This window comes from Rousettus aegyptiacus, unplaced genomic scaffold (genome assembly GCF_014176215.1).
Source record: "Rousettus aegyptiacus isolate mRouAeg1 unplaced genomic scaffold, mRouAeg1.p scaffold_m13_p_12, whole genome shotgun sequence".
Lineage (NCBI taxonomy): Eukaryota > Metazoa > Chordata > Mammalia > Chiroptera > Pteropodidae > Rousettus > Rousettus aegyptiacus.
The window spans coordinates 16,143,752-16,169,909 of record NW_023416287.1 but is presented as its reverse complement, the minus strand read 5'-3'; the positions used below and the strand labels follow the sequence as shown (position 1 = coordinate 16,169,909).

Here is a 26,158-nt window from a genome sequence, read left to right as displayed (position 1 = left end):
TTACTACTGAGCCCGCCTGTGTGGGAGGAAGCTGAGGACGTGAGGGTACTGATTGAGAGAGCAGGTTGAGACCCAGGCGCTGTTGTGCAAAAAGAATGGCAAATTATATAAGGAGGGAAACCGGAAGGGGGTGGCGGAGGCAGCCGCTCATCGGTGCCTTTTTAACCCTTTCCTCCTGCAAAAGATGCTGGGGGGAGGTGGATGCATTTTCCTGAATAATTCGTGCCGAAGCCTTCGAAGAGAGGACGGCACAGCACTGCTCCCTCCTTACCCTTTACAGACAGGCTTTGTACTCTGGGTAAAACTGTCGGAAAAGGTAGAACAGCTCCTAATCTAGGAGATGATTCCTGTGGGAAATCAGGCTGCTTTTCAAGCGTAATTTGAAAAGCTGCTGCCTCCAAACTTCAGCGGTGGCGGGGACCGGGGGGCGCGGAGAGAAGAATGCCATTTATAAAGCAATCAGCGCTTCGACAGAGTCAGCCATCACTCAGAATTATTTTCTGAAATTTGGCCTTTATTCCTTACTCTGGAGGAAAGGCAGCACGGGCACTTTGCTTCCAATCAAGCCTGACACCGAGGCTGGGGGAAGTCACACAAAGGGAGAGGGACCTCGCGCTGCGTGTCACAGCTGGAGCGGCGGAAAGTCATTTCTAGGGCTCCTCAGCTCTCCAGCACGAGCCCGCGGAAGCCTCATCAGAGGCTCCATTCATCTCACTTCTCCCTTTTTAAACTTTAAAGCACATATTTATGTGCCTCAGGTCGCCCATGAACCACGGCATGTCAAATAGTTTGGGGTTGATGGAAGAGGGACATTTTCTCGTCCTGGGACTTTCAGAAACATAATTTCATGGCTAGTCTCTCACCCTTCCAATTCCTCCCGTGCGCTGCCACGAGGTAAATATTCCTAAAACGCTGCTTTCAATATATGACTCACCTGTTCAAGAACTTTCCAAGGTTTTAAGGCTGGGATTCCCAACTAGGGGTCAAGGCCTTCCTTAAACGTGGCCTCTAACCTCTAACACACACCTTCCCAGACGGCCAGGCCACCACGCTTGTCTCAAGACACAAATTATATAAGAAGGAGGGAAGCCGGAAGCGGGCGGTGGAGGCGGCTATCCATCAGTGCTTTTTAAACCCCTTCCTGCTGCAAAAGATGCTGGGAGGTGGATGTAGTGAGACGTTTTGCCAGTCGATTTTGCCAGTTTCACCCCCCGTATCTCTTTTCTCAGTAACCAAATGCAGTGCCACATTTTAGGGGGAACCGCTCCACCCCGGCGCTCTCTCCATACGGTTCGGGTGAGCTAACCAGACTGCCTGACTCCAGACTTGCCCATGAGAATGCTCTAGAGCAGCGGTCCCCAATCTTTTCGGCACCAGGGACCGGCGCTCTTCTATGAATCTATTGCCTGATGATCTGAGGCGGAGCTGAGGCGGTGATGCCGGCGCTGGGGAGCGGCTGCAAATACAGATGAAGCTTTATTCGCTTTCTTGACTGCCATTCACCTCCTGCTGTGCGGCCGGGCTCCTTCTGTGGCCCGGGGGGACTACTGCTCTAGATCATCGGGCAACAAACTAAGGTCCCCTAATACTAAGGTTAAAAAAAAAAAAGCCCCCTGTCCCCACTTATACAGTAAGGCCCTTGAGGTAAGAATGATTTTTACATTTTTTAAAGGTTGTAAAAAAATCAAAGAAAAATATGCCAGAGAGACCTAAAATATTCACCATCTGGCCTTTTACAGAGAAAGTTTGCAGACACCTGCTCAGAGACATGGTGCTTGGTTTGGGGTGGGGCAAAGGGCTGGCTGAGCTGAGGAGAGCAAAGCCTAGGACTTAAGCTAGAGCTGTCTGAAGGAGGTGCACACTCTCCTAGGTTTGTTAACTGAAAGAACGTAAGCCCGGAACTACAGGTGGCCAGTGGCGGGTGGCCGGTGGCCGGTGGCGGTGCGTCTTTGACACTTCACAGACAGAGGCTGCTAGCACAGGAAGCCAATACTGGGCAAAGCAGACTCAAAAGATGGAGACGGCTGAGGGATCTGGAGCCGGCTGGGCCTTTCTGGTTGTGTGGCCAACACATTTCTTTTTGCTCAAGTCATTCCAAATTGGGTCTCTTGTCAGTTGCAACTGAAGGAGTTGTGATGAGCACAGATATTGGCAGGTATGACCGGGCGTCTCTGGGCATGTTATTACTTTTCCTGTCTGGGATGCCCTGCATCTTCTCTGCCTGCTGAAGTCTGCTTGTCCTACCATGATCTTACCTCATCCTCTGCTGTGGTCCCCTTTAGTTCCTGGGTAGTTCTGAAATTTAACCATCTACTTTCTCAGCTATAACTATATAACTGTCTGAAAGAGTATGTATCGCATCCCTAACAGAGCCATGAGCAGTAGGGTTTAGGGGGCGGAGGGGAAGGAATACACATTGTCAGAGCCCCAGGCACTCTGCTAAACACTCTATCAACACTGCTGCATTTAACCCTCCCAATGAAACCATCCCAAGAGGCAGAGGCAGCGACTCCATTGTAAAGATGGAAAAATGAAGTAAAGTGAACTGCCCAAGGTCACACAGTTACTAAGAGGCAGAGACTGAAATTAGCCCCACCTCTGATGAACTCTAGATCATCCATGTTCTTTCCACAACGTGGTGCCTCCCTAGGTCCACATCCAGCCCTTCACAGGACCCCCTGGATACAGCTCTCCACTCTCCCAAATCCTCCAGGAATCGTCCACTGCTTGCAGATCATAGCTCAAAGATCTCAACTCAAAATTCAAAATTCGAAGCCTTTCCATGTCTGCCTAGTAATCCTTCATCTGCGCCGAACTCCAGCCAAACCAGTACATGAAAACCCCGAGTGAAAAGAGAGCCTCTTGTCGCGCCAGCAAGTTTTAACGGCGAATGTCGCTGTGTGATGCGTACGTTAACAAGGATTAGACTGAGTCAGCTGGACAGGTTTAAAATTAAAGTTGCATGAATATAATAACTGGAAAAGCACTCTAATTAGTTTTTTATTTTTAATCAAGTGCGATAATCTGCCTGTAGGAATCCGAAAGCAGCTCAGGATGTCTTAACTCTTTGAGGAAGAGACGGGTTTTTGGAACACCGTGGCAAATCCTCCCACACAGATTATCTCCTGGACAGCGTCCCCAGAGCCCAGGTTTTGTCACAGCACAAGAGGTGTGTGCATGTCCCCTGCTTCTCAATGTACCAGCATGGCTTGCCATGCCCAGGCGCCCCGGGAAGGCCGACTATTTTAATCTCACTGGGAGCTCAACAAATCACACCACCTCTGACCTTTTTTCTCATTTGTCAGGATCTAGAGATTGAATTAGCCTATTACCTTGTGTCCCCAGTGGAATCAGGAATAATGTTGTGAATCCTTCCACAATCTCCTCAATTAGAGGGCACTCCCCACTTTTCCCAAAGGAAATCATCCCAGAATTGAAAAAAACTGGAATAGAGTGAAGTGATTCTCTCTCTTTCAGGGGCTCTCACTTGGGGGTCCCTGCAGGGTCATATGTGGAGTCTCTGAAATTGTACAGTTCTGTGAGGTCAGCTGAGTGGACCCAGCAGATGAGACGGTCGGTGACTGCAGCCGAGGAATGCAGTGCTCTCTTGGAAGTGACATGGGAGGAGACGTCCTCAGACGTCGTCAGATTCCTAGAGGAGCTCAGAGTCCCCAAAGATTAAGAGCTCTCCCTGTGGCTCGATTCTTCCACTTTAAAGGCAGGAGGACTGAGACTCAGAGAGGGAGGGTCCTTGATGACGGCCCAGAAGAGCAGACCAGAAGCCAGGCTGCTGCCACCTGACCCAAGCTGGACATCCCACTGCCCTTGCAGGGAAGATCCTAAAAGGAGGTGAGGGGGCCTCTCCAGAACAGGCTGGGGACCCTTGCTCCAATACGTCCCCGTGCCAACTACCTTCTGGGGGTTTTAGAGTTTGGGGATTACCCACAGTACTGGAAGGGTTATCTAGACACTGCCTCACCATGCATCTGGTGAGGAAGCTTTCATTATTCCTGGGACCCGTGTGTGTGTGTGTGCGTGCGCGCGCATGCCTAAATTTACATAATCTGTGCATTTTAAATCTCCCAGCAAGAAAAATCAAGTATTTACCCTGCCTTTTTTACACAAACTTCCCCCAAGGTTACCACATGGTTGATGAAGTAAAGCCTCCCCTACGCAAGGACTCCGGCGAAAAGCAAGCCAGCGTGCTGGGACTGGGGCAGCAGCACTTGGTCATCCCTGAAGAATGAAGGGATCCAAGTGATGATCACCAAGACCAGTGACACCAGAGATCACACATCTCGAGTCAAAGAGATCAGACGTCACACACCGCCTGATGGACGTATGTAACACTACATACGGAGAAATGTGGTCAAAAAAACAAAACCAACCTGACCAATCCCTTTGTTCTACATCCCCATCTCCAGGAAAGACAGGTGACAGGAGCCTGCCCAAGGACCCCGGGGGGGCTGTAATCAGTACATCCTGACTGTGGGGAAGGCTGTAGGATAAATGACCTGCTTTCCTCACCATAAAACTTTCCAGGAAAAGAGAGGTGGAGGGGGGGAATCTGTAGATGAAGAGATGCATTAAGGGACGTATCGAAGGCAGCAGTGTGTGTGACCTTAAGTGGGCGCCGAGTCACACACACCAGGGAGATTGAAATACTGACTGAATACGATATGAAAGGGCCATTGTTAATTTTCACAGGTGTGATTTTGTACGTTTAAAAATAAGGTTTGGCTACAACCTCATGGATTTGCTGGAAAATAATCCAGGGGCTGGTGGGGATGGGAAGGTAAAGGTGGTGCGGGGAGGCGGGGCGGGGCGGGGCGGGGCGGGGCGGGGCGGGGCGGGGCAGTGATGGACCGAGGCCGGCCATGCGCCGGCTACGGGGGCAGCTGGGTCACGGGTGCCGAGGGCACCGACGTACTACTGTCCATAACAAGAAGTTTAAAAAATTGATCTCTTTACTCAAAAGGTATCCAAAAAATTACCATGAGTGTTTGCTTTTGGGGAGAAAAAGCAGATGTCTGGGGAATGGGATGGGAGACTGACTTTTCACGGTTTGTTTTGTGCTGCTTGGAATTTTATACCATGACTCTGGATTATCCATTCAAGAACGCACACTCGTTTTATTAAAAAAAAAAAAATCACCCAATTTAAATAACGAACTTCAAAGCGAGCTCTTAATCATACTTTTCATCCAAGAAATGCCTTTATTTCATTTTCTTCCAAAGAATGGGTTAGGTGCAACGAGTTTGTTCCCTCTCATTATTCGAGGCCAGGAAGGCGTGCGTGCCTGTGATGCCAGGCTGTGTTCTAAGACTCCCGGATGAGTGATACTTCCACGTGGTTCCACGTGGTCCTTGGGCACTCGGAGGACACACGTGATGCATAGTGCAGGCCTCTGCCCCACGTGTCCTTAAGCCCTCGGGTGTGTGTGTGTGTGTGTGCGCGCGCGCGCGCTTAGTGGCTTGTGAGGCAGCTAGGGCCTCAGAGACAGTAAGCTAAGGAGTTAAGCCCTTAGAGCTGCTAGACAATGTCATTTGAAAACACCAGGTATGAAATATAAATAACAGTCAGCCACTTTCCTTCAATCCAATTTCTAAGCAGTTGCGTGATCGATCAATTTATAAATCGATCGGCTGTCTGATCCGCCTTTGCAGTATACTCTGCTGCAGCTGCCACCGCCTTCGGCCAGGGTGGGATCAGCTCCCCACCCGCAGGCTGGGAGGAGGGGTCACTGCAGCTCCTGGAGCAGGAGGAGCACGTTGGCTGTGTACGGGCTCTGCTGCCCCGTGGCCCCCCGCAGCTGCACAGGGCGGAGGCTGGGGTGGGGAGGTGTGAACTGCTCAGGGCAGTAAAGTTCATGCAGGAGGAACCAGGTGGAGTCGGGGTCCACCTTCATCAAGTGGAGGAAAACCCTGTGGAGAGATGGACAGGAGTGAGGTGGGGGGCACGGGGGGGGGGGGGAGATGCTGGTGTTCTACCCAGGAGACTATTTGAGGAAAAAACTGATAGTAACACCAAATCACTGAATGGCAGAACCAACCCACTTTAGCTTGTGAGACAGGGCCATTCAGATGGTTCCGAAGCCTGACAGAGACACAGGCAAAGAGTTCCGTGTCCCGTGACATAGAGAAGAAAAGTAATGAGTCCGAGCAGAACAATACTGTTATCAAACAAGGTCTTAGCAAAGAAACTGGTTAAGTTCTGGGGAATAAAGCAGGCATTTTCAAAAGGAAGAAAACTGCTAGGTCCTTCATAAAAGGCTTCTGTCGGCTTACAGGACCAGCCCCAAGGCAGGGGCTGCATCCTGCTGGGGGAGTCTGCAGGCCCTCTTCTCTGGCCCTTCAGCTCACTGCTGAACTCTGTAGCTGGCCCCTTCTGGCCACGGAGAGCCACGGATTCTTGGTGGTCTGGACACGCTTGAACAGGGATCAGATCATTCTTCTTCTGGGGCAGGACCGGCTGAGCCCTGTCCTGTGACCTTTGGCAGAAGGAGGGCACTGGTGTCCCACACATGATACAGACAGAGCTGAAGGGCCCCAACTACGTGGCACTATACACCTCACAGGTCAGGCTCTTTACCTTGGCCGAACTGTGGGGTCACAACCCTTGCCTCTTATCTGCTCATATTCCATTTCTGAACAATCAGTCACAGGCCCAGGGACACTGCACTGGGCGATCTAAGTGTAAACTTCATGCACCTGGCCGACTCAATGATTCAGTCTGAAGGACTGAAAGATGAGGCCGTCTGCTAGCTGGGCAGCTCCCTCTCGGCTATCCTGCCATTTCAGCTCACACATCACCTGCTCAGAGACCATTGTGCCCAGGTGGTTGCCCCTTATTCTTTTCCAGGACACCCTCCCCAGAACATATCAACTACTTGTCTACTGACCATCTCCCTTCTTCACAATACAAGATCCTGAGGGCAGGGCCCATGTCTGGCTCACTGCTGCATCCCCAGCACCTAGCATGGCACATGGTAAACACTCAACCAGTACGCGAACGAACAGGTTCTCATACTGAGTAACTGGCTTTCCAGATTGCATACTAATGACCGAAGATGACACCCCTCTCTGAAATACTTACATTCTATAGAAGGATCTAAAGGAAAAGTCCACTCACCACCAAGGAAGGACTAAGGAATATTCGTTCCAGAATTCACCTCACCACGGACATCACTGGCTGAGTGGCTGTGGAGGATTACTTGTCTCAGTTTCTGTTTGAGGGACCACCTAGCATTCTTTTTTTTCTTAATTCCTCCCCCTGCCCCCCGCCACCCTGCCACTTCCACCCCTGACCTATGGATGTTGCCACTTCCCCTTGAGAGCTGGATCTCTGAGGGAGGGGTGTTTCCTCCCACTTGCCCGGGGCGGGGCGTGCACCCAGGGCCTGGCGCTCCCAGGGCTTTCTGCGGGGACAGCAGGCATGCTAACCGCTACTCTACGGACCCACCTCCCACCTTTTATTCTTGATGACCATTCCTGGGAACCTCTTCCATCAAATGAGAACTTAAATGCTTGCTAAATGGAACTAAATTGTTTTTTAATTATGTTAATCTGAAAAGCTTATGTACTTTTGCTTTCTTCCTAGGATTTAATAGACATATGCTCAGGAGGTGAGGGAAGGATGTGGGAGGGGGCACTCTGAAAATATTTTGGCCCATTTTGTGCCTAAACAATTTAGGTTTTCTTTACTTAGGATAATCTTGTGTTTATAACCTCAGCTGTAGTTGCTGGAGAAGTGATTAGAATATTCCAATTCATCGTTTCCACTTCACTGCAGAAAGGAGATGGGGCCTGCGTGGGAGAAAATTTTTGTTTAAAAACAAAAATATCTTTGATAATTAGAGTGGCAAGGGAAATTATGAAAAAATGCACCAAAAACGGGAAGCAGATTTCTATTTACATGTGACACGGCTGACAGTTTTCCCTAGTGCCAAAGACTGTTAGAATGCAAATGGTTTCATTTGATTTTTTTTTTTTCCTCCTTCAAGAACTAGAACAATTTCTCAAGCTACAGCATGGCACACTCTCAGCTTCAAGGAATATTTTGATCTGGGCAACACCCAGCAAAGTGGTGCCATGGCTCAGTTCAGTCGTAGCTCTGCTGACTTACATGGCATGAAAACGTCGCAATGTTCATTTTCTGAGTACTTTTTAACATGCTAAATGTGAATGTTGTATTCGTTGGCAGGAGAGAAAAAGCCACTCTCTTTGCCCTGTAATATCTCTAAATAAAATGTAACAGGGATGCAAAGCAAAAACGTGTGCAAAGTTCACCTTCTTTTATTAAGCCAAACTCTTGGAAGAATTATTTTGGGTCTCATTTCTTAGCTCTTAAAGGGGTAGACTCTGCAGAACGGCAGGCAGCCAAACAAGTTCCTTCTACTACCTCTGGGGCTTGGAAAAAATTATTTTGCCTCCGTGAACCTGTTCCTTCCTCTTTCTCCAAAGGAAGAAGATCACATGTGCTCCGCCCTTCTCACAGGTTAGTTCCGAGGCTCTAAGGAGATGAGGTTCAGGAAAACACTTTGAAGTGCATAATGAAAACACTGTTCCTTCTGGAGAAACTGTGTGCGTGTCTAAGGAATAATTACCACTGCCAACCCTAGCCATGGCATGCCATGGAAAATTCTCAGATGCTCCAAAAGGGCCTAACATTTGTCTTTTGTTTCGCTCATGATTTCCTGCATACTGACTTGGTGCGGGTCCCAATTCTCAGTCAATTGAGTTCTAATTTTGCCCATTATTTTCAGGAAGAAATGAATGCAATATTCTTTGCCCTCCGCATGCTTGAGGTCGGGAGCAAATACCATGCCATGCAACCAGGTGTTGGCAGGCGTAGCTGTGCTCTTGCTTGGCAAAAGGCATGACCCACTGAACTCTAAAACTGACAAATTCTGAACCAGGAGCTCTGTTTGCTTCAAGCCCCTAGGAGCTGAGCCTGAGACCCAGGAAGTCTTGTCTGAGTGCTCAGCTGCCCAGCTTTGCTCCAAACTCTGGTACCACCACTCTGTCCTGGGGCCAGTTCCCACCCATCATGGGGCTCCTGGAGAGCGAAGAGTAGAAAGCTGAAGACCTCGAAAACTCTTTTTGTATAATCAAAAGCCAGAAGAAAAAGACAGGACCTCTGCTTTGAAGTGATTGCAGTAACTGCCTGGAAAATGTTCCTAATACATCTTGAGACACGGCAGAGATGGCTGTTGAACACGCCAAATGGCCAGCTCCATCTTTTTTCAAACCCAAAGAGAAACACTTTTTAAAAAATATATGTACACTATTTAACTTCTGAACAAAATTTCTCTCTCCTCCCCTCAGGCCCAAATCAGTGGCTCCAGGGAGCTCAGTTATCACGAGATTATCTGGGGAGGCACTCAGTGGTGCCTCCGCCTCCAAGTGTCCTGAGGCGAGTGATTATCTCTCAATAACCTGTAGGGCCGTGTAGCTTAAATGATAACTTGACTTTAAAAAATTTAGAACTCGCTGTTAGGCAGTTTCTAAGCAACCTCTGTTTCCATGGCAAAGAAGCCTGGTGTTTATACTGATTTTTCACTTAAAATGCGGTTTTATTGAATTTCACTTCATGCAGGCAGCCATTTCCCTGCACTTCAGCCCTATCTACGATTGACGGGGATCCGTAAGTACCTAATAAACTCCACACGCCAAACCAACAGAACTGGCTCGTTCCTTTACAATCAATATCGGGGTGCTCTGGGTGACAAAGGCATGGGTGAAGTGGCCTTGGGAGGCAGGAAGTGTGCTACCAGAATCTGGTCAGCTGGGTTTGGGTCCCAGCTCTTCATGGTTTACCAAACGTTTACCAGCACCTGGTCCAGCCCAGGCACTGCGCCAGGTGTGTGGGATATAAAGATGGACAGACAAAAAGACTCTGGCCTCAGGCTCCCTGTCTGGTGGGGAGGACAGATGAATCACAGAGGCCTACTATGCAATGTGGAGAGAGCCATGCTAGAAGTCACGTGTGGGGTGGAACATGGTGAGTCTCTTTTCTGTAAAGGGGAGGTGCATCAAACGAGTTCTAAGGCCCCTTTCAGCTCCAATGGTCTACAGCAGTTCGCAAGCATGGGTGCTGGATCACACACCCAGAAACGCTAGCCGCTATTATTTTAAAAGGACAACCTTGCTTAAGTCTAGAAGAAGGGGGCGGGGTCACTTGTACTGAGCACCTGCTGTCTGTCAGGAGCTTTAACACCAGGACCCATCACCATTAATCTTGAGGGTCCATTCACCCCCATTTTACAGAGGACACTGAGGCTCAATGGTTGAGTGCCTGCCTTGATGTCACACTGCCTGCGTGCGGATTCAACACCAACCCGTAGCCCGTCTCTCCCTGCACTCCACCCACCCTGCTCAGCCACCAGACACACGCAGAGCTGCCTGACCCTCCTGCGTGTCAGCCCCACTTCCCCACCAGATTCTGTCGAGGGGGAGCCTTGTGGGAAAATGAAATCAACCTGCCCGCTTTTAGTTTAATTTGAGGAAAAACCAAAAGGCACTTCAACCCGAAAACTGCAATTATTATTATTATTATTATTTTTTTTTTTTACATCTACAGCACCTGGTCTTCCTAGGTGGGTCTCCTATCCAAGTACTAATCGAGCCCAACCCTGCTTAGCTTCCGGCATAAACTACTCCTAACTCTGAGTGAGTTCTGCTCTCTGTGTGACTCAGTCTTCTAGAGTGCAATGTGCTTAGAATAAGCACAAATTTTGATTTTGAGGATTAAATTATCTTAAAAAAATAACGTACACAAAGTATGCCTGGAACTATCCCTAATACACACTAAGTATCTGAGAGCTGATTCTGAATATGAATCTTAGTCCCTTCATAAGAGGACTAAAATACTACCATTAGCTATTTATTCCTTTAAGTTAAATGAGTTCACACACCCTTTCCCCCCAAAGTGGCAAAACCAAAAAGAAACCCCTCTGCTGCAGACACCAATATCACAGAGTGTCCTCACCATCTCAGTCTAGACCGCATCTGCTCAAAGGGATCTCTAGCTTTACTGGGCCAATCAAGGCCCAGTAAAGCTAAACAAACTGTAACTGAAAGTCAGAGCTTCGAGCTCTCCTGGGTGACAAGCTATTCTTTCTCTGTCAATTACTTGCTTCAGGGATCTGCTGCTCCTTGTCTCTTTCTGGATTTATAAAATGCTCTCATGAGCTGTCTGTGTAAGTGCCAGTCATAAAAAAAAAAGAAAAAAAAGAAAAAAAAACTTCTGGCTTTGTGATGTTTATTTGTTTATTTATTTGGGGTTTCTAAAGCAGTTATTCAGGGATGTCTCCTTAGGAACATGATGCAGGCTGATCCACAAAATCATCTTAGCTTCCCTGTTATTCCCTCTCTGGCAGAACAGCCTCCACGCTCTTTTCTCTGGCCATTCCTGTGACTCCATAAATGCTGATGCGCTAAACGAGGCTGTGTGTCTCCTTTTGAACAAATGGATGCTCAGGGTGTCGATGTGTCCTAGCCAGCGAGCAGTGGGCCGATGTTTCTATACTTGGTAATTTACTCTAATGGGTCTTGGTTCATTGGTTAACCAGTATTTCAAGCCTGTCCTTTTTTGCTATTCAATTTAGCTATCTTTCCCTGCACAGAGGTCGTTTTTTGTTTCTAAGTGTTGAAAATGGAGGATTATGACTTGAAGCAACGATTTACTCTCTAAATAAATACTACCAATTACCTCTGCAGCTATACATTCTCGTTAGACTTAACTATACCTGTTGAAGACCATTCATCTATCAATCAAACTCTAACCCACACACTCACAGACTTTAAATATTAGAAATATTTAAGTGCAATGGGGACAAGATTTAAAACCGTTAACACCAGGAGAGGCTTATGATGCTAATCGCACCCCAAGGTACCACAGGACAAAGCATCATAAATGCAGTGGAATGACTCCACTGCTTTGTGCATATTTAAAAAGATACGACGCTGAGAGGACCAATCTGCTATACGCAATTCAGAAATAAACCAGAACCTAGAAGGATTTAAATCCCACTGGGAAAGGATTTAAAAGCAGCCCCTTCCATCTGGCCCTCTCTCCTCCTGCCTGGAGGCCTCCCGCAGGCCTGGATGCCACGACGACAACGCTGCTAGGCACAGACTTCAGAGTGGCCCTATGCCGAGCGCCGAGGCAGCAGGCTTGGGCCTTGGCACCAGCTGGCTGCACTCTCAGGGCACACGCGGTGTCTCCTGAGCCTCCCTGGAAGATTTGGACCCTTGAAGATAAAGACATCTTCGTAGCAGCCTACCTATTTTGCCACCCCCTCCTCCTTGAACTGTTTTCCTGGAACCCACGCTCTGGCACTACGCCAGCAGCCTCCACTGACGGATGCCGTTAAGAAACAGCTCTAGGAAACGTACTTCTGTATTTACCGCAAGGGTGTTAGGGATATTAGTCACAACCGTACCTAGTGTTCTTCTCAGACGACCCATGAAGAAATTTTGTTAAGGTTCGGCACCACAGAGAGCTGTGCTTCTTTCCGAAAAGCTTTCTTTTCTTCCTCCAGTAATGACTGGGAGCGCGCCACAGATGCGTTCCCTTTGCTGTCTGTTCGGAAGCCTCGAGCCACACTGAAGGCGCATCTCCAGCAAGGGCGCAGAGCCCCAAGTCTGCATTTTACATACTAACTTCAAGCCCGGTTTCATCTTGTTTTCCTTTCATGTTTCCTTTTAAAAAATTTGTTCACTTCCTATTTTTCTTGTTGCATACACTTAATTTATATGATGCCCTAGGTGCTTTTTTAAGAAAAGGAGAAAGTTTAAATAATGATAACTACTACTGATTGACTTTTTTACTCTGTGCTGATATTTTGTGTTGAAGAATAATCGACATGACTTGACTGAATCCTTGTAATAACTGTATTAGGTGGGAAATAATGGATATGCATATTCTAGGCTTGTAGATGAGGAAACTGACACTTTGAGATATAAATTAATTTGTCCCAGGTTACACCGCTGCTGAGCAGGAACGTGAGGCCAACTCCCAACTGTGTTCATCTTTGAAATCTTTCAACTCTCAACACAGCACTTGGCTCACCCCCAAAAATATCTTAAATAAATACATATACGATGAGACAATCGAGGCCATTTCCCGGGCTGCTTTACTTGGTATTGAGGTCATCGCATTTACTCCAGCCTCTTAGGTGTTCGGGACAGACCACAGACCCTGCAAAGTGAAGAAATGGCTACCCTGAGGTCTGCCAAGGCCTTTGATATCTGAAATCCACTTTGTACAGGTGGTTCAGGTGTCAGGAGCATCAAGAGAATTCTGGTTCCTGACCCAGCAGGGTATGTACGTGCGCACGCACACCACAGACTTGCCTTTCCCACTGGGTGGTAAAATGGTTGACTCTGGCAGATTATCAATCACATGACAACGCGAAGGAAGCAGGGAAAGGATGGGCAGCATTTGATTTAAGCAGCACAGAGGTCCCTGCTTTCAGATCTGAGACCCAGCCACCCACTTTGTTTGTAATCTGCATGGCAGATGTCTCTTATCTTTGACACCAGGAAATCGTGCCTCTATATGCACAGTGAACAGCTTTAGGTCTGAGCTTATTTTTAGAACAATGAACCTGGAGAGGAAAAAAAGCAGCAATGCCTGTCGAAAGATGGATAATGGGAAAACTAACTACTTGGGTCTGGATTTGTCAACTATTAATCAAATGTCAAAAGGAAAAATATTAGGAGTGCCCTCATTTCCATGTTGGGTGCAATCCAAAGCGGAGGCAGCTTTGCAGCCCAAGCTCAAACAAACTGCCCACACCATTTACGAGGATGAGCGACTAATTTCAAGCTCAGCTGAACTAACGGATCACCTCTGTGGCTCCTGATCCGTTCAAATATAATAGGCCAGGTGTGGGTAAAGAGAGGCGTTGGGACTCTGACAGGGATGAAATGAACGAGCCTGTGCCAGTCTGTGTTCGTCCAGGGTTTGAAGGCACTGGCTGGTTCTTTGATGAGCTGAGATCCTACTGCTAGAAAGAAAGCAGGGAAGTCAGTCAGTAGATGAACCTTCAAACCCAGTCCTGACTTCTCAAGCAAATGGGCGGCAGGGGGAAGTGGCACCATTAACATGAAAAAGATCATTCTGAGGTAAAAACTTCTGTTCAGATTTCAGGAAAGATGAAGCAGGTGTACAAGAAAAAATACCACATCCAAGTGTATATGTGTTCGTATGACACATACATAATACATCTATTTGGTATTTATATATATATCCCACATAGGCGTGTATACACACATACGTACACCTCTGGGACATAAGCACCATTGGGCAGATGTCTCCTCACCTGTGCAATGAGTTTATAGGGAAAGAAGTAAGGTATAAGGCAACTAAGTCCTTTGCTCAAGGTCACAGAGCCAGTAAGATCTGAACTTATGTTTGTCCACCTCCAAGACTGGTGGGTACCGTTTGCCCTCATATACGATGGCCAGGCAGAGGATGCTGGGTGGGCACCCCGCCCCCAAGGACTGTGACATCTAGTACCTGCACAACCAAAAGGTGCACCAGCCGACTGCTAGGTCACTATCAGCTGGCACCCTGCATCCCTATCTGGGTTCGGGGGTTGGCAAGTGGAGGTAGGACTGAGGGTGGAGACCAAGTGGCCGAAGTGCATTGTTTCTCCACCTTGTCTTGTTGGACATGGACTTTTCATCTTGTTAAAAAAAAAGGTATTGCTTAGTTCCTTCCTTTTAGCCCCAGGGTGAAAGATTCAGGGTGATTTAAGGCCTCCTTGCGAAAGACAGGGAGCCTCAGAGGCTGCTCAGATAGGCCCAGGGAATGTGCTTTTAATGGAGTTGATTTAAACCAGGCAGAGAGCATGTGCTAGTTTGAAGGAAACACACAGAAATTTGGGGCATACGCTTGCATCTCACATTCCTTTCATGTTTGGGAAGGAAAAAAAAGCTCCACGGCCAGAAAGGCACAGAACTACGGCGGCCCACTGCATTCTGGGAGCTATCTCAGATGCTTCCCAGGCCACGTGGAAGCTTAAATCAGTTAATTTCTCCGCTGCCAGGGCTGAAGTGGGGGTGTGGCCAACATGACCTGTTATTCTGTGATCCAATGCACCCTCAGGGACATTACCTTATTTACAGCTTGTGTTATGCTGACCCCTCCTCCCAACTCCAAATATGATTTTCTCATTTGTTATCCACTGAAGTTATTTAACTAGATGGACTTTGGGGGAGCTGGTATTTTTCTTGCATAGCCAGTTAACAGTGACACCTGGTGGTAACATACAGCAAGGTTATACCCTGCCCCTACCCCCAACCCTCCCCCAGCTGCAAGATTTACACCCCTCCTTACAAGGCACATTCACTAGATAAAAGCATTAAACTGGAATGGCATCTCCGTTCTTAGCGTTTACAGCCTTGGTTATATCAACCACCCCCTGATCAATTTCCATTTCTAGAGTTTACAGCCTGGATGTAAAAGCCTGCCACAAAGGCTATATTTAATACGACAAATTAAAAAAGCAAACACAGGCTTGGTCATTCTTCGCAGCCAGGAAAAACAAACAGGAGGAAGGAAAAACCCAAGTGTAATGCACACAAAGATGAATTTTTATGGAGCGGCTGAGTCTGCTTCCATTCCAACCTGAGGGAGGCTGCCCCTCAGCTGTCCCAACCCCCACCTGCCAGACCCACTTCCAAGAAAAGCTGGTCACCTGTCCAGTGTCAGAAAGTCACCAGCTCTGAGGGAGCTGGAGCATCTCTGGACAGCTTTGGCTTTCGTGGCTCTTCTGAGTACTGAGCTGAGGCTAGAGCTTTTGTAACCCTCTGGCTACAGGGCTGCCCCTTGGGCCCTGGCAACCAACCCAACGGCCTCTCTTCTCACTTGAGTGGGTGGGGGGGTGTCATGGACTGCTGTGTGGGGAGTCCTGAGGGGCAGGAGTGGAAGCAGGGGGTCAGCAAGGAGGCTTCTGTGGTCTTAAGAGATGAGGGTGGCCTGGTTTGACCTGGCGGCTGGGAGGTGAAGAGAAGCAGTTTGAAGAGAGATTTTGTTAGTTATGTAGACAGGCTTCACTTCTGGAAGGAATGTGGGGGGGGGGGGGGGTGAAGGAAAGAGAAGAATTAAAGACAAACAACTGGATGGATGGTGAGGCCATTTACTGAGCTGGGGACTTTTGTTTCATTCAAGGGACCTTGTTCATCATTCCCTGTAGGTAAGACTGTTTCAATGCTAATCAGTCCACCCATCTCCCTCTCTCTATTCAGTAATGAGGCTCACAAAGAGACCAGGTTTCCCATTGTCTTGGGCTTCTTCTCCCATTTACAGAGCTTATTAATTTTTGAATCAGGATGCCAAAGCAGCTCCGGATCAAGGACAACACTGATTTTTCTCCCCTGACTTCAAAATAAGTTTGCAGATGTGTTTGTGAAGCAATCAACCTTGCACTTCCTTCCCTCCCAGCCTGGCAAGAGCGAGGTCATCTGACTCGACCCGAATGGAATGCAAGGGAGCAAACAAAGGCGCTGCAATCAAGTGGTCTGGCTGCGTTTTCCTCCTCCCAGGCACCTTGACTACCAAGTCAAGATTCAGCAGGGTCTCATTCTGGTTATAATTGCTTTTAGTGGGGGGAAAAAAGGAAATGAAAAGATAATAAATTGTGAATATGAGCTTCTTTGATGGGTCTAAACTTGAAGGACAAATAAGGGGTGGGTGTAGAAAAAGAATGTAACAGGAACTATGAAAATCATGTCTTTGTAACTCTTGGTTCTAGCAGGCACACAAAGAATTTACTTCAAGATGAATTCATTATGTTGAGTTGTCTTTTAAATCACAGCATGATTGCTTCAGGGACACTGCCCAGGGGAGGACCGCCTTCACCCTAGGTGGTTCTCTAAGGAGTAAGAATGTCTAGGGATAAGAAGCTGGTTGGGATGCACCCCTGTGCTTCAGAAAACATGACTGATTCTGGGCCTAGGAGATGTGATGGGAAAGAGACAGAAAGGGAACTGGGGAAATCGAGAGAAAAAAATTGCAAAGGACAATAAATCAATTCGAAAAGATATTTCTGTCACTCTGAGAATATAAGGTTTAAAAGGAAGCAAGTTGGCTTTCTTCATTTCTCAGAGCAGCCTTTCAGGCCCTCAGGGAACGAGATAACTCTTGCCCCACAAAGGGGAAAGTTTCTAGAAGCCTAAGAAGTAGGAGGGACTATTTCTTTGCCCTGGGACATGGCAAAGTACACGGTGCCAGGGCAGACAGGCCAGCTTTTACTCCAGTAGCAGGCATGCGGGGGGATGACAGTTCCAGGGCACAGGCTGCTCCCAGATGGACAGACAGCTGAGGGAAAAAGGCCGGAGTGCATTTTGGGTATCAAGTCTCGGGAATGCTGCTGTGCTCAGAGTTTTAGCTTTTGAGAAAAATCCTTCAGGACTCAAGAAACCAGACAGAGTTTTTTTCCATTAGAGTTGGTACAGCTATTCTTGAATAAGCAAAACTCTTGGAAATGAGAATCACATAATTTCAGTCAGAAAAGGCCCTTTAAGCCATTAGCCCCGTGGTTCTTAACATTTCTTGGTTCACAGACTCCTATTATAATTGGAAGAATGGGAAGAACCCTGTCTAGAAAAAGGCACGTGTGTGCCTGCTTGCGCACACCCAATTTTGCATATAATTTGTGAGGGTTCATAGCACCTTATGCCCAGTAAGATGCTCCTTGGAGTCAGGGTACGCAAGATCAGTAACCCAATGCTTTCATTTTGTAGATGAGGGAGCTGTGGCCTGCAGAGGTGCCAGGGTCACTTGGTCACCAGACGAGCAGGACCTAGCAGCAGATTACCCTCCAACCAGGAGATAGTTTTGTCCCATTCAGCACACCGTCTTTCTGCTTTTTGCCCTTCTGGAATTGCTGCTGACGTTGCAGCAGAGGTAAAGGTTACTTACGAAGAGAAACGTGTCTAGTAAAAATACCATCTCTAGAGTTGGCACAGTTTAAAAAATCATTTTAACCTGGTAAGGGAGAGAAGAGGAAAGAGCAGAGATGCCTCACCTCTGCTTGCCATTAGCAAATCATCTATAATTTAGGACAAACATAAAGAGATGCGGATGATCAAGCAGACGTACCTCCTGGCAGCCTCTTGTAATTTCATGGGCTGTTTGGCGCTGAGGTAAATCAAGCAGGCATCAGCCACTTTATTCAGGTCACCCTCACCTGCGGAGAGGAAAAACAAAACAAGTTTTGGCCCTCAGACTTCATTTGGAGCAAGCAGTAACAAACTGCTGTCTGGTAAAACTGAAGACAGCTAGGCCATAGGCTCTTTATTCCATCCCACAAGTCGAAAAACACATCAAGGTAAGTGGATAAATGAGGCCAAAGTAAGACTGAAGGATGAGCACATGAAGGGAGACGAGAGGAGCACGACTAAGCAGACAGGCAATGGCGGGGGTGAGATAAGGCAGAGAACGTGTGTCCAGGTGAGACTGCCCGGTACCTACCTAGGTCCAAACTCTCGCAGAGGGGCCCCAGGCCTTGCAGGACGGCCAGCTGTAACTTGAAGGCCAGTGTGTGGGAGTAAACTGGTCCAGCCCTGGCACTGACAGGAGCCTGGGTGACTAAGGAGCCAGCCAGCTTTGGCAGAACATCTTTGCAGAACCGGCTTCGGAGAAAATCGCCACACTTGCCTCCCAAGGTACGTAAAACCTGCAGAAACAGCCCCTGACCTGGTGACTGAATATTGCCAAAGCAGCGAGAGAGCTAAAGAATGCTTGGTAATTCAATTTCATTTAGGTCTTTGCTTGAAAAAAAAAAAAATAGAATTACTGCTGTTAATTCCCTGCCTATGGTTTGTGATTCTGACAGTTATGAATTCAGAGGTCTCTGCTCCCAAGGCATGGCTGCTTCAATCCATAAATACAGATTACACGGAGAATAATTCAAAGGAATCTTGGGTTGGATGAATATGATTAATCCCTTGATTTTCCTCCCTTTTTTGTTAAAAAAAAATAAAAAGGCCTTAAAGCAGTTCACATAGATCATCTCTTGAATCTTCCTAACATCCCCCGAGAAAAGACTTGTGCTTTTAACTCCAGCTAGCTGAACAAACACACACACAGAGACCCAGCTGCTGCCATGTGCGGGCATCGGGAAGGCGGTGGCTGGCTGAGGTCCCTTGGCTGAGTAAGGCCAAGGTCACCAGTGGCCAGAGCCGAGATGGATTTCCTTGTTCCACTGCCCAATCTTTTATGTATATCACCCTCATTCCATCTTTCACAACAGGCAGTTTCCTTGCATGTCTCATTTTAAACTTTCTCTAGCAGAACATATTGAAACGTTTTGCCTCGCTGCACAAGACTAAGTATACAGGATAATAGGAATTTCTTTAAAAATTGGTAAGCAAGGCATAACCAGCAAAAAGAGTGTTTGTGGACTTGACAGGGAATAAGGCACTTATTTTTAGGACCCTTGGCTGGACTGCACAAGGCCGTACGGACCTCAGGTGGCACTAACGTGTCTGGGGGGGTGAAAAAGCAGCCTCAGTTACAGCACACACGTCTTTTATATTTTTTCATTTTTCTATGCTTGCTGTCATTTCACATAACCTATTAATTCTCATACAGCAAAGCAGCACATCTGAATAAGATTTATCAAGACCTCCCTCCCCTTCCCCAACCTCCCCTTTCCCTTTCTTTTTCTCCTTGCTCTAGCTCTCTCTCTGTCTCTCTCTCATCATTTTGTGTATTTTGCTTTTGAAAAAAATATTAGCAATTTTATACATGTAAGCTTGTATTTTGATGTGGTACATGCTGAAAATCTTTCAGAAAACCAAAATACCTTTGCCAAGTGTCTTAATTTCATTCCTGGTTTCATTTTATATTCCTACCCATCATTTTTCTTTGCTTCATCTTGCTCTTCTGCTTCTAATTTATGTGAGTTTGCCATGGTAAATATCTCTCTGTAGGTTGCCTTAAGTGCTTTTTAGAACAAGGAAGAATATAAACAAATAAGCTAAAATATAAACCAAACTAAATCAGAGAGAATAATACCTTACATATATGTAGAGCTTTTAATTTTTCAAAGCATTTCACCAAACAGTCCTATTTTATCCTTGACAACAACACTATGAGAAAGATGGGACAGGTGTTCTTAAACTCAACCTGAAAATGGGTGGTCAAGGGCTTTGCCCAAAGTCATGTGTCTGGGCAGAGGATGCCCATTGCTAGAGCCTAGGTCCTTTCACCTTAACTTGTGCCAAGAACATGGGCACACAGATTTGGGTTCTATCATTTATTAGCTGTGTGATTTTGAGAAAATTCCTTAGCTTCTCTGAGCTGTTGCCTCCTCTGTCATGGGGATAATAATATCTACTTTGCAAGGTTACTATAAGGAGATGAGCTCATGTGTGGGAAGTACCAAGCAAACTGCCTGGTCCTCAATAAATACTGGTGGCCCTTCTAACCACTAGTTCACACTGCTTCAAATTCAGAAGGAAACTGACATTTTCTTCTTTGTGCTTTTCTTATTTTTCCATACTTTCTTCAAGGTATATTACATTGCAAGCAGGCATAAAGAGAGCCAACCCCTAAAGACACTGGTGAGCTCTGTGCTTGCTACCCTTCATCACCAGGACAGTTGTGGGCCATCTGAGCAGTACCTTGAAGGCTCTGAGCACTGCCAAAGGGTCATCATTTGTGAGTCGGTGCACGAGCGAAGGCCAGGCCCGGTGAGCCAAGGGAAGGAGCTGGTTCTTATGGGACTGCAGAACAACCACACACAGATCCAACACATCTAAGACCTGGAAGAAAGGAGGACATGACTTTTGAAGGCTTGAAACCAGATACTTGGGATCAAGTCACCATTTTAAAAGAATAATATTTAGAAACTCATTAACTGAATAAATACTTACTGAGTCCTAACAACATGCCAAGCACTAGTTATGCACTGGGGCGCAGGGTGGAAGGACACACAAGGACAAAATGCATATGCTTCCTTGTCTTCGCTGGGGAATCTTAATTAGATAATAACCAAATAAAGGGATGATTACCGATTGTGATAAGGCTAGGAAGAAAAGTAAAGAATGAAATGCAAAGAAACTAAAGGGAGGGATGTAAAGGATACAGACTGCTGGGAGGGCCTCTCTGAAGAAGCAACTTCTAAGGGGGACACAGAGGGTGACTAGGAGTTAGTCATGGAAAGCGTGAAAGCATGTTCCTAGAACTGGAAAGAGTCATGAGGAAAACTCGGAGGTGGGAGAGCTTGAAATGCTTAGGAAACCCAAGTGGGCAGTGTGGAGTATGATCGAGGGGGGAAAGATGGGGCTGGACCACAGAGGTGTCATGTTAAGAATTTTTGTTTTGTACTAAGTGCAGTGGGAAGCCATCAAGATGCTTCAAACAGGAAAGGGACAGGGTTCAATTCATGTTTTAAAAAGGTCTTTCCAGCAGCTGAGTGGAGAAGGGGCTTGAAGTGGGAGAGAGAGTGAGGAAGCCGCGGCACGTGTCCACATAGGAGGAGAGTGATGTGGCCCCATGATGGTGGCGGGGGCGGAGAAGTAAAAGAACTCGTTATGTTTTGGAGATGAAATGGCTTAAATTGCTTAAAGACTTGAGATTGGGGTGATAAAGAGAGGTGTTAAAAAAAGCTGCTTGGGTTCAGGCTTAGCAACTGAGTAGCTGCGGGTGCCACTTGATGAGATGGGAAAAATGGAGGAGGGGTAAATGGAAAGGTAGGGTAAGGTCGAGTTCTGTTGCTTCTAAACGGAGATGTCAAGTGGACAGCTGAGATATGGGTACCTCGGAAGAAATGTGTGGCGTAACCTAGATGTAAATTGGATTTTTTCATCTTCCTTGAGCACATCTTTTCTAATCTCTCATATCTCAAAACTCACTGAAAACAGATGGCCTGCTTCAGTGGTGTGGGCAGTGGTCACCATGATGCCCAGTGCAGCTTTCCCTCCCGCGTGGACGGGCCGGCCTTCAAAGAGCAGGTGCGGGTGCATGTTGTGAGTCAGAAAGACAGAGTGAAGTCTGCCAACAGTAAGAAGCAAACCCTTAATGCACGCCTACGATGTACTGGTCATACCGAGAATGGAAACGAAGAACAAAAGAGGCCCTGTCCTTTGGTACCACTGACTGGCTCTAGATTTGAGTTCTGTCACTAACTGGGCAAATTTCATCATACTTCATTGATTAAAAAAAATGTATTTTCCCCCTCTGCCTGGAATGTTCTTCTCTCTGCCTTTGCCCCTTTGTATTGCTGGTTCCTTCTCAACCTTTTAAGTCTCGGCTTAAATAAATATTCCTACCTCAGAGATCTTTCTGATGATCTAATCTAAATCAGAATGCAAGTTCTGTCTTATTCAACAGGGTTTGGTAGAGTCGGCTCCTAACACGTGGGTGAATTACTGTTTTCTTTCATGGAAACTGCTTATTTATCTTCACAGCATTTCCTCAACATGTTTGTGTATCACCCCTTCCCCCACAAGAGACAGGAAGCTCCATGAAGACAGGTATCATGTCGGCCTAATTGCCTTCTATCCACTGCCTGCCTGACCTATAGCAGTCCTCAATAAACATTTAATGAATGAGTGTATATGTCATACCTGATGCTAAATGTTTTATATTTATAAGCAACAACCCAGTGAGGTAGGTACCATCATCGCCATTTTACAGATGAAGCTGAGCCTCAAAAAGGTGAATTAACTGACTCAAGGTCACATGGCTAGTAAGGTAGGTAGGTCTGACTCCAACACCAATGTTCTCCATAATTACAGAAATGACTACAGGGTGCATATAATTGCTACAACGCCTCCATAAAAGGTAAGACACTTTGCTAATGTATCAGCCAGACACCCATAGTAAAGCCATGTATATAGCAGGCGCTTGAAAAGTGCCTCCTGAATGGAATAACAGATGAATGCTAAGAAGTGTCTCTGGGAGGACAAAACAGATTCCACAAAACACAGTAGAATTGAGATAACCTGTGGATCAGAGTTTCCCAGCCCTCCACTCTGAGTGGGGCAACGTGCTCTCAGCACTAATGGTAATTCACAGAGGCAGTTGTGTTCATATCCTGGCTTGTGGGTGGGCTGGAGTGGGCCAGGCTATGTTGTTTTCCTTAAAATGTTAAGATCAACCCCCAAGGGATCCCGAAATCCCTGTCCCTGAAGCTCCCCCACCGCATTCCACTGCCCTGTTATTGGAGCCACTACTGTATAGTTTAAGTCTTTGCTGATGGGGATGCTGCTTGGGAAACTGCCAGCAAATGAAATGTATGAATAAAAAAAATGTTGGCATTTCTCTTAGAAACAGAGATAAAGGCTAGCGTCGGGCTTGGAAGATGACCACTTTAAAGAACTAAACTCTACATCCCGCATTAAGTCAGCTTGGAAAATGACATCCTTTCCAAAGCATATACCTTTCTTTCCCTTGATTGAATGACTCTCCAAAACTTTGTGGTTTTTAATTCCACAAAGGGGACTCAGCTCCTTTTGGCATGTGAACTGATGCAGAAAGACCTAAGACTGTCATCCCACAGATACATTCCTCGTGATGGCTTCTGTTGGCCACCACACATGGACCAGCAGATAAGGGCAGCTACTTGCTCATCCGTGCAGTCTCTGCCAACCAGGCCAAACTGTGGTTCTGCTGCTCTGTGAATGCAGGGAAAGGGCCGCACACTGACCTTCAAGCGGATTTTCAGATTTTTATCTGATAACAAGTGGATGCAGCGCTCCATCACGTCTGTGGCTATTTGGATCTGCACTGGCAATGGTGGCTCCACGTCTGGACCCATGTCATTCTCGTCCACTTTGGGGGGAGGGTCTGACTGCTCCTCTAGAAGAAAGAACATAACCAGAGACGGTATTTTATGAGAGATCCCCACTTCAATTTGATCTCCCAACATTAGATCAGGAACAGGACTTATGAGGGAAAATGCCTAGAAACTGGTTCTGAGGAAACCATGTAAAATTTGGGTCAAGATATAAGTCAAAAAGGGGGTCAAATACATGGTGATAGAAGGAAATTTAACTTTGAGTGGTGAGCACACAATGCAATATACACATGACGTACTGCTGAATTGTATACTTGAAACCTGTATATTTTGTTAATCAATGTCACTCCAGTAAATTTAATTTAAAAAAAAGAGACCAAAAAAAAGATGTGAGTCAAGCTATTCACCAAAGCATTAACTATAACAGCTAAAAACTGAAGGAAAACCTTCCATGTTCACTTAAGGAGGAAATGATTTTATAAACCTTAGTCATCCATACAATGACATGTTATGAGGACCCTAAAATTTGTGTTTGCCAAGCGCTCTAATGACAAAGGAAAATGCATATGAAGTATTGTGTGAAAAAGAGAAACGCAGGATACAAAATTATATGCACAGTGTGAGCACTACTGAAAATTTTTATATACAGAAGTACAACAAAATATTAGCAGAGATAAGGTCACGAGATAATAGATGATTTAATTTTTTCTTATACCTATGGTCTTTTCTAAATTTCCATTAATAAATCTTTTATCTCTGTATGAGAGATAATATGAAGGCAGCTTGGTATAACACATAGGGATGGGGTTTGGTCAGGGGAGGGAGTTCAAATCTTGCCTCCACAACTTACTAGCAATTCCTCTCATCCCATATTACCTCGTCTGAAAAAATGGATAAAGCATGTATACCTTATTTGCTTGTTGAGAGCTAAATGAGATGAATGTCACCAGCTATTATTCTTTCACTGCCTAGAGTGCTGTGTTGCATGAGAGGCATAAGTTTGTAAATTAAAACCACAACAAAAAGACTTGAGTTTCATGAAACCCAGGCGAAATTCCCTATCTTTAAAAATTTTCCTCTATCCACTTATAGCCCCAGCCTCCCCCCATAGCCCCATTACCAGCTGTGCTCATTTCCATCAAGCTGAGCATTTCTCCTTTAACTTTTCCCCATTTCAGTCTCCTCTGCTTGAAAAACAGAATCTTACAGTAGAGGCCACACCTGTCTTTAACAGATGCTGAAGAGATAAATGAAAATGCATTTGTAGAATGCTTCGATTTCTTGGAGAAAGGGGCCTCAGATACACAAGGTGCTTTTATTGTGGTTAAAACAAAAAACGAATGTCAAACCATCAAGCCAAACATTCTTTATAATGCCAAGTGTGTGGTGTGTACTTGATGAATGATAATTATAAGAATGATAAGGCTGTGCTTTTCTTCCCAGAGGAGGATTTGTTGTTCGAAATTCACTGACTGCAGAATGTTATTTGAGGGATGTGGATTTTTCTGTTACTAGAAGAAAGGTTTGATTCATTCAGTCTGCTCCTAGTGAACATCAACTAGAACCAGAAGATCCTAATCGGAAAGAATGGATTCACTGACAATGTTAGAATTTCAAAGAATGGCAAATCCGGATTATGAGGGATCAAGATGCCTCCCCTTCTTCAGAGTTCACCAGTTTGGGTGAGGGGTGTAGTTCATGAAAAGAAGGATTGGGTTGGAAGAAACAAAACTGAGAAGAAAAAGCCTGATAGATTTCTGATCAGAAAACTCTGTCCTTGGAGAGAGTAACGACTCAACTTTGCATTAATCATTATTTGGGCCCTGTGATGTTTTCCTCCTATTTAAGAGGAATTTGTTGGATGTAGTTAGTTGAATTGAGCTACTTGCTACTTCCTGTTACCAGAGTCTCAGTGTAGAATCTCTCTCTCTCTCTCTCTCTCTCTCTCTCTCTCACACACACACACACACACACACACACACACACACACACGCACACACACACACACACAAAAGAAAGAAAAGAAAAAAAGAAAGAAAAAGAAAAAAATCTGTTCGATTCCAACCTAATAAACTAAGTTGGGACTCAGTTCGATTTAGGATAGTTCTGAGACCACCGAGCTCATTATAACTTGGCATTTCCTATTTGGAGAGGAGATTCTAATAATTTATTAATCCTTTTGTGACCTGAAGCTCCAGATTGAGCTTGTGAATAAAACAACAGGCCAGAGCTTCAGCTAGTCCTTCTTCTTTATCATATAAATTGGTAAGAAAAACATTGAAATCTCCTCCCACTAATAAATAAATGGACAAAGCATATGAAAAGACGACACGGATAAAAAAATTATTAGGAAAGAAGCATACAGAAAAATATTCAACCTTTCCACTAATCAGAGAA

The 26,158-nt window shown here is 46.1% G+C and overlaps 1 protein-coding gene across 4 annotated transcripts in view; it reads right to left on the bottom strand.

The window, feature by feature from the left end:
- Positions 1 to 26,158, bottom strand: part of TTI1 (TELO2 interacting protein 1) — a 72,790-nt gene that overhangs the window by 25,619 nt on the left and 21,013 nt on the right. The window contains exons 4-9 of one of the 4 annotated variants that reach the window (XM_036229422.1): positions 24,882 to 24,998; positions 23,672 to 23,823; positions 20,643 to 20,783; positions 18,487 to 18,691; positions 18,115 to 18,202; positions 5,194 to 5,924 (exon numbers count right to left, since the gene is read on the bottom strand). In XM_036229422.1, the coding sequence (XP_036085315.1) occupies positions 5,741 to 5,924; positions 18,115 to 18,202; positions 18,487 to 18,691; positions 20,643 to 20,783; positions 23,672 to 23,823; positions 24,882 to 24,998 (887 nt within the window). In that variant the 3' untranslated portion in view covers positions 5,194 to 5,740. Of the gene's footprint in view, positions 1 to 5,193; positions 5,925 to 13,120; positions 16,610 to 18,114; positions 18,203 to 18,486; positions 18,692 to 20,642; positions 20,784 to 23,671; positions 23,824 to 24,881; positions 24,999 to 26,158 lie in introns of those variants that run through there. The other 3 variants (XM_036229423.1, XM_036229425.1, XM_036229424.1) reach the window with 3 other exon arrangements.